Source organism: Coregonus clupeaformis, chromosome 8 (assembly GCF_020615455.1).
Source record: "Coregonus clupeaformis isolate EN_2021a chromosome 8, ASM2061545v1, whole genome shotgun sequence".
Classification (NCBI taxonomy): domain Eukaryota; kingdom Metazoa; phylum Chordata; class Actinopteri; order Salmoniformes; family Salmonidae; genus Coregonus; species Coregonus clupeaformis.
In genome coordinates, this window is record NC_059199.1 from 17,988,339 (window position 1) to 17,996,692 (window position 8,354).

General features: G+C 37.3%; 1 protein-coding gene across 1 annotated transcript; it reads left to right on the forward strand.

Annotated features, from left to right (window-relative positions):
• Positions 1 to 3,273: 3,273 nt before the first annotated feature.
• Positions 3,274 to 7,553, forward strand: sh2d1ab (SH2 domain containing 1A duplicate b). The gene is made up of 3 exons (XM_041884747.2): positions 3,274 to 3,630; positions 6,981 to 7,044; positions 7,223 to 7,553. Exons 1-3 carry the CDS (start codon positions 3,488 to 3,490, stop codon positions 7,451 to 7,453), a joined length of 438 nt encoding a protein of 145 aa, XP_041740681.1. The 5' UTR covers positions 3,274 to 3,487; the 3' UTR covers positions 7,454 to 7,553.
• Positions 7,554 to 8,354: the final 801 nt, after the last annotated feature.

Here is an 8,354-nt window from a genome sequence, read left to right on the forward strand (position 1 = left end):
GCAAAGCTGCCATCAAGGCAAAGTGTGGCTACTTTGAAGAATCTAAAATATAAATATATTTTGATTTGTTTAACACTTTTTTGGTTACTACATGATTTCATATGTGTTATTTCATGGTTTTGATGTCTTCACTATTATTCTACAATGTAGAAAATAGTAAAAATAAAGAAAAACTCTTGAATGAGTAGGTGTGTACAAACTTTTGACTGGTAATGTACATTACATTAAATCCTAAATAATTAACAATGAATATCTTAGAAAAGTACATTTCTTCTCATTATTATCTCCATGCAAGTTCTGATGAACTATGATACAGATGGTTTGTCGAGATTGATGGTTAATAAGGTTGTGGCTAGCAGTACAGTTCCATCTAGTTGTCACTTTGGGGATAACAGTTGTAGCATTTCAGTTAAACCTGCATTTCCTAACCTGCTACGTTAATTATCCTGACCTGACACATTAGTTCTCCTAACCTGCTTTGTTAATTATACTATCCTGCCAGGTTATTTATCCTAACCTGCTACATTAGTTATCCTAACCTATTACATTAATTATCCTATCCTGTCACGTTAATTATCATAACCTGCCACTTTAATTATCCTAACCTGCTACTTTAGTTATCCTAACCTGCTACGTTAATTATTCTAACATGCTACGTTATTCATCCTAACCTGCTACGTTAATTATCCTAACCTGCTTCGATTCCACACCTGCGTTTCAAATACCCTTTTAACCAATCATACATTATTACTGGTCAGCGCACTAAAACATATTATATTATAACTGGTCAGGCCACTACAACATATTATATTATTACTGTTAAGGACACTACAACATAAAACATTATAACTGGTCAGGCCAAAACAACAAATTACATGATAACTAGTCAGGCCACTAAAACATATTACATTGTAATTAGTCAGGCCATTATAACATATTATATTATTACTGGTAAGGCCACTACAACATATTATATTATAACTGATCAGGCCACTAAAATGTATTACATTGTAACTGGTTAGGCCAGTACAACATATTATAATATTATTGGTCATTGTCAAGCCACTACAACATATTATATTATAACTGGTCAGGCCACTACAACATACTACATTATTACTGGTCAGCGCATTAAAACATATTACATTATAACTGTTCAGGCCACTACAACATATTATATTATTACTTGTCAGGACACTACAACATAATACATTATAACTGGTCAGGCCACTACAACATATTACATTATTACTGGTCAGACCACTACAACATATTACATTATAACTGGTCAGGCCACTACAACATTATTACTGGTCAGGACATTACAAGATATTACATTAAAACAATGTAATATTGTAAAACATATAATTGTATAACTGGTCAGACCACTACAACCTACTGTATTACATTATTATTGGTCCTTATCAAGCCACTACAAAACATTACATTATAACTGTTCAGGCCACTAAAACATATTGCATTATAACTAGTCAGGCCAGTACAACATATTACATTATAATTGGTAAGGCCACTACAACATATTATATTATTACTGTTCAGGACACTACAATATATTATAGTATTACTGGTCAGGCCAGTACAACATATTACATTATAACTGGTCAGGCTACTACAACAATACACATTATAACTGGTCAGGCCACTAAAACATATTACATTCTTACTGGTCCTATTCAGGCCACCACAAAATATTACATTATAAATGATCAGGCCACTACAACATATTACATTACAACTGGTCAGTCCCCTACAACATATTACACTCTAACCAGTCAGGCCACTAAAACATATTATTTTATTACTGACTAGGCCACCACAACATATTACTGTACCCTGTATTACCCATTTGCCATGTATTAACCCATATTGTATTACCCCATTCTACCCTGTATTAACCCCATACTACCCTGTATTACCCCATACTATCATATGTTACCCTGTATTACTACATTACCTCCTGTATTACCCCATACTACCCTGTACTAACCTGGAGATTCCTGGCCCAGTAGACTACAAATATGATGCATGCCTTTTCTATTATTCTGTATAGTTCCATACAGCACATGAAATATATATATATATACATTTTGCAACTCTTTTTATTGGTATTTTCTTTCACAGTTACAGTAAACAATGCTTGAAATACAGTACATTGCACATGTGGTTCTACACATTTGATATACCACGGGAACATGCTTTTTGAATGAGGTTGGAATGTATATAACCCATATGAAAATATGAAATACTTAAGTAATACTTTCATAACAAAACATACATTAGAAACAACAAACCACACAAAAAAATATATTAAATACAAAGCTTAGGTAGGCAGTTTACTGTAGAGTAGAGGGAAATTGCTCTGTCTCTACATACAGTACCAGCCAAAAGTTTGGACACACCAACTCGTTCAAGGGTTTTTCTTTATTTTTACTATTTGTTACATTGTAGAATAATAGTGAAGACATCAAAACTATAAAATAACACATATGGAATCATGTACTAACCCAAAAAGTGTTAAACAAATCAAAATATATTTTCGATTTTAGATTATTCAAATAGCCACCCTTTGCCTTGATGACAGCTTTGCACACTCTTGACATTCTCTCAACCAGCTTCATGAGGTAGTCACCTGGAATGCATTTCAATTAACCTTCTTAAAAGTTCATTTGTGGAATTTCTTTCCTTCTTAATGTGTTTGAGCCCTATTTCGTAAAAGACCAAGTCCATATTATGGCAAGAACAGCTCAAATAAGCAAAGAGGAACGACAGTCCATCATTACTTTAAGACATGAAGGTCAGTCAATACGGAACATTTAAAGAACTTTGAAAGTTTCTTCAAGTGCAGTCGCAAAAACCATCAAGCGCTATGACGAAACTGGCTCTCACGGCCTCCTACCAAAGAACATTGGTGGCATTTTATATTAATTTCCCTGTGGCCACCCACTGCTAATAATTGTCTGTTGGTGCGGCCTGTTTTCCCCTTAACAATGTTTTGCACGGAGATAGTTACGCAGGCAACAGCTCTCTGCACAGTGCATCATCAGTATTTTCATTCAGAAGTGTCAAACTGATATTTTCCCCTGTTCTTGATCTCTATTGTTGTGGAAATATTCAGTTTGAGGCTTTTGATGTTGTTTCCTGTCAGTATGACTTAACTTCCTGAGAGAGCTGCAAAGCTACCATGAAACTTAAATGTGAGAGAGGGAGAGAGAGAGAAAGAGAGAGAGGGAAAGAGAGAGAGGGAGAGAGAGTGAGGGAAAGAGAGACAGAGTGAGGTGAGAGGTTAGATACTTGGCTTGCGCGCACTCAGATAAGAGAAAACTGAGATCTGCCAGACATTACAGAAAGGGAGGTGATCAGCTGGTGTTCTGAGCTTGGAGCTTGGAGGTTAGGAGGCTGAAAGTCTGCTATATTGAGAGCATAGTGTTAGGGTTAGCAGTATAGTAGTGTTGAGTGGTCCAGAGCCATGGAACAGGAGAAACTAGCCGTGTACCACGGAGCCATCAGCAAAGAGGAAGGGGAGATGAGGCTGTGGACGGCAGGACGGGACGGCAGCTACCTGATACGCAACAGTGAGAGTCTAGCTGGGCTCTATTGCCTCTGTGTGCTGTGAGTATCTTCCACACACAGTGGTGGAAAAAGTACTAAATTGTCATACTTGAGTAAAATTAAAAACACCTTAATAGAAATTGACTCAAGAAAAGTAGTCACCCATTAAAATACAACTTGAGTAAAATTCTAAAAGTATTTGGTTTTAAATATATGAAGTACAGTGGTGAAAAAAAGTAGTACATATTCATACTTTGAGTAAAAGTAAAAATAAATGCTATACATCAAATTCCTTATATTAAGCAAACCGGATAGCACGATTTCTTGTTTTCTTTTCAACAAATAAACCATTACAATCAATCAAAACAACTTCTATCCTCAATACGTTTTACACCAGAGTCCTAAACTGCCTTACCGGTACCAGGGAATCAAGATGCAAGGTATTTTGCAGTTTATTCCAACAATGGGGGGCACTAAAACTAAAGGAGGATTTACCTAAATTGGTAGAGACCAGAGGGACCTCAAGAGTTAACCGACCCTGCGAGCGAGTTTGGTATCTCATACTTTAATACTTTAGCAAGTTGGAAGCTTGTGTAGTAGAGCTTTGTAAACAAAAATGGAGTAATTAAGTGATCTACAGGACTTCAATGAGGACCAACCAACCTTTTGATACAGGATGCAGTAGTGCAGTGGTGGAAAAGGTACTCAATTGTCATATTTGAGTAAAAGTAAAGATAACTTAATAGAAAATGACTCAAGTTAAAGTAAAAGTTACCCAGTAAAATACTACTTGAGTAAAAGTCTAGAAGTATCTGTTTTTAAATGTACTTAAGTACAGTGGTGGAAAAGTACTCAATTGTCATACTTAAAAGTAAAAGTAAATGCTATACATCAAATTCCTTATATTAAGCAAACCGACAGCATTTTGTAAATTAATTTTTACGGACAGACAGGGTCACACTCCAACACTCAGAAATAATTTACAAACTCAGTATTTGTGTTTAGTGAGTCCTCCAGATCAGAGGAAGTAGGGATGACAACACCTTATATTGATAGGTGCGTGAATTGGACCATAATTATATCCTGCCTGAGCATTCTAAATGTAACAAGTACTTTTTGGTGTCAGGGAAAATGTATGGGTCTGGGAAAATGTATGGGAGTAAAAAGTACACATTTTCTTTAGGAATGTAGTAGAGTAAAAGTAAAAGTAGTACAAATATAAATAGTAAAGTACAGATACAGTGCCATCAGAAAGTATTCATACCCCTTGACTTATTCCACATTTTGTTGTGCTACAGTCTGAATTCCAAATGGATTAAAAAAATAATTGTGTCTCACACATTTACACACAATACCTCCATAATGACAAAGTGAAAACATGTTTTATTGAAAATGAAATACAGAAATATCTCATTTACATAAGTATTCACACCCCTAAGTCAATACTTTGTAGAAACACCTTTGGCAGTGATTACAGCTGTGAGTCTTTCTGGGTAAACTCAGTTGGAGTCCTGTGTAGCTCAGTTGGTATAGCATGGCGCTTATCACACCAGGATTATGGGTTTGACTCCCACGGGGGACCAGTACGAAAATGTATGCACTCACTACTGTAAGTCGGTCTGGATAAGAGCATCTGGTAAAATGTACGTCTCTAAGAGTTTTCCACAGCTTGATTGTGCAACATTTGCCCATTATTCTTTTTAAAATGTTCAAGCTCTTTCAAATTAGTTGATGATCATTGCTAGACAACCATTTTCAGGTCTTGCCATAGATTTTCAAGCAGATGTAAGTCAAAACTGTAACTCAGCTACTCAGGAAGATTCACTGTATTCTTGGTAAGCAACTCCAGGGTAGATTTGGCCTTGTGTTTTAGATTATTGTCCTGCTGAAAGGTGAATTCATCTCCCAGTGATTGGTGGAAAGCAGACTTGAAAGCAGGAAATCTCTAGGATTTTGCCTGTGCTTACCTCCATTCTGTTTCTCTTTTATCCTGAAAATCTCCCCAGTCCTTAATGTTTTCAAGAATACCTATAACATGATGCAGCCACCACTATGCTTGAAAATATGGAGAATGGTACGCCATAATGCGTTGTTTTGGATTTGCCCCCAAACATAACACTTTGTATTCAGGAAAAAAAGATAATTGCTTTGCCACATATTTTTGTGGTATTACTTTATTGCCTTGTTGCGAACAGGATGCATGTTTTGGAATATTTTTATTCTGTACAGGCTTCCTTCTTTTCACTCTGGCAATTAGGTTAGTATTGTGGAGTAACTACAATGTTGTTGATCCATCCTTAGTTTTCTCCTGTCACAGCCATTAAAGTCTGTAACTGTTTTAAAGTCACCATTGGCCTCATGGTGAAATCCCTGAGTAGTTTACTTCCTCTTCGGTAACTGAGTTAGGAAGGACGCCTGTATCTTTGTAGTGTCTGGGTGTATTGATACACCATCCAAAGTGTAATTAATAACTTCACCATGCTCAAAGGGATATTCAATGTCTGCTTTTTTTATTTCTACCCATCTACGAATAGATGCCCTTGGAAAACATTGGAAAACCTCCCTGGTCTTTATGGTTGAATTTGAAATCCGCTGCTCAACTGAGGGACAATACATATCATTTTATGTGTGGGGGTACAGAGATGAGGTAGTCATTCAAAAATCATGTTAAACACTATTATTGCACACAGAGTGAGTCCATGCAACTTTATATGTGACTTGTTAAGAACATTTTTACTCCTGAACTTATTTAGACAAAGGGGTTGAATACTTATTAACTGACGACATTTCAGCTTTTCATTTTTAATGAATTTGTAAAAGTTTTGAAAAACATAATTCCACTTTGACATTATGGGGTGTTGTGTGTAGCCACGGGGGGCCAGTATGAAAAAGTATGAAAATGTATGTACTCACTAACTGTAAGTCGCTCTGGATAAGAGCGTCTGCTAAATGACTAAAATGTAAAATGTAAAATGTAGGCCAGTGACAAAATCTCAATTTAATCCATATTAAATTCAGGCTGTAACACAATAAAATGTGGAAAGAGTTAATGGGTGTGATTACTTTCTGAAGGCTCTGTACCCCAAAAATACTTTAAAGTATTTTTACTTAAGTACTTTACACACACACACACACACACACACACACACACACACACACACACACACACACACACACACACACACACACACACACACACACACACACACACACACAAACACACACACGCACAGTAATACTGACACTGTGATTGTCCTATGGTCGTACATACAAGCACATACTGCTATGTGCATGGTCAAACTTACTGTGTGTGTGTGTGTGTGTGTGTGTGTGTGTGTGTGTGTGTGTGTGTGTGTGTGTGTGTGTGTGTGTGTGTGTGTGTGTGTGTGTGTGTGTGTGTGTGTGTGCAGGTTTAAAGGCTATGTGTACACATATAGGCTGTCCCTGGATGGTGGAGGCTCCTGGACAGCAGAGGTAAGACACCAGACCTCCTGTCTCTCTCTTTCTCTGTCTCTCTCTCTAATTCTTTCTCAAGCTCTCGCCACCACACTAACTGATGTTATTCCTGATCCCTCCTGTTTCTTTCTCCCCTCTCTCTTTCTCTCCCCCCTCTTTTTTTATTCCTCACCCTCTCTATCTATCTCTCTTCTAGACTGCTCCCGGCGTGGAGAAACGATACTTTCGGAAAATGAAGAACTTGATAACAGCTTTCCAGAAACCAGGCCAAGGCATTGCTACACCTCTCCTCTACCCCGTAACCATGCAGAGTAACACGCACCCTGTCACCAAACAGAGTCAAACACACCTTGGTAGCATGAAGGCACACACACACCCTAGCAGCCCGCCACCAACTCACACCACTGAGAATCATTACAAACAGTAGACAACAGCTAGAGACACAGAGAGAGAGACAGACTACGCTAGAGACAGACATTCTTGATGTGGGCCTGTATTCTTGTGTTGTCACTGTGCTAGTCATTAGTTAATAGCATTTGGTTTCAGTTTGAATAACTTCAATGTGATCCTTTAATTCTCTCTATATTTGTAGTATTGATGTTCTATATTGGTCTTTAAAATGTGTTTGTAAGACATGTACATTATTGTTGCTATATTTAATTACAACTCAACTACATAGTCATGTCAGAAAATAAATAGTATGTTTTGTTTTTAAAGTAAGATAATTTCTAACTGACAAATGAAAAATATGCTACCAAGGCTATAAAATAAATGCCACTGGTTAAAATGTAAATTTCTGTAAGGTTTATCTATCTCAAGCATGCATGGCACCTCATCATGGACAATCATCTACCCTAACCCTAACTTAATCAGGAACCACAGCATCTCCAGTAAAGACTAAGGCCTTAATTCAATCAGATCAAGCGTTAATAACCCGCGTTTTGGCGGTGTTGGTGTAACTGCGGTATGAGCTAACAAATAGGTGAGTGGCTGCTCTTGTGTGTCCCCACCGGGTTAGGAATTCAAAAAGTTGAGAGAAAGTGTAGGCTAATGCATGTTTTCATCTTATTTTGGATGGAGGGATTTATTGCCTATTAGTTTAATCGAGGTGTAGACAACAGAACATCACGCATTCCAGTGTTTGAATTTGTAATGCAGCTGCATGTGATTTGTCGGATTATAAATCAGGTGTGGTTTCATTGCATCCCATTGCAGTGTTCATGATAGCGTAACGCAAGGAGCGGCTTGTGGATTTGACAGCTCTAATGCGGATGTCGGCTAGCGCGGGATCTGTTTGAATCTAACTATAACCCTATATCTCTGTTGTG

Bases quoted from the DNA above. Each gene is read 5' to 3' on its own strand.
- sh2d1ab (XM_041884747.2), top strand. From the start codon at position 3,488: ATGGAACAGGAGAAACTAGCCGTGTACCACGGAGCCATCAGCAAAGAG. The intron at 3,631-6,980 runs GTGAGTATCTTC...GTGTGTGTGCAG, and splicing joins CTCTATTGCCTCTGTGTGCT to GTTTAAAGGCTATGTGTACA. The intron at 7,045-7,222 runs GTAAGACACCAG...TCTCTCTTCTAG, and splicing joins GAGGCTCCTGGACAGCAGAG to ACTGCTCCCGGCGTGGAGAA.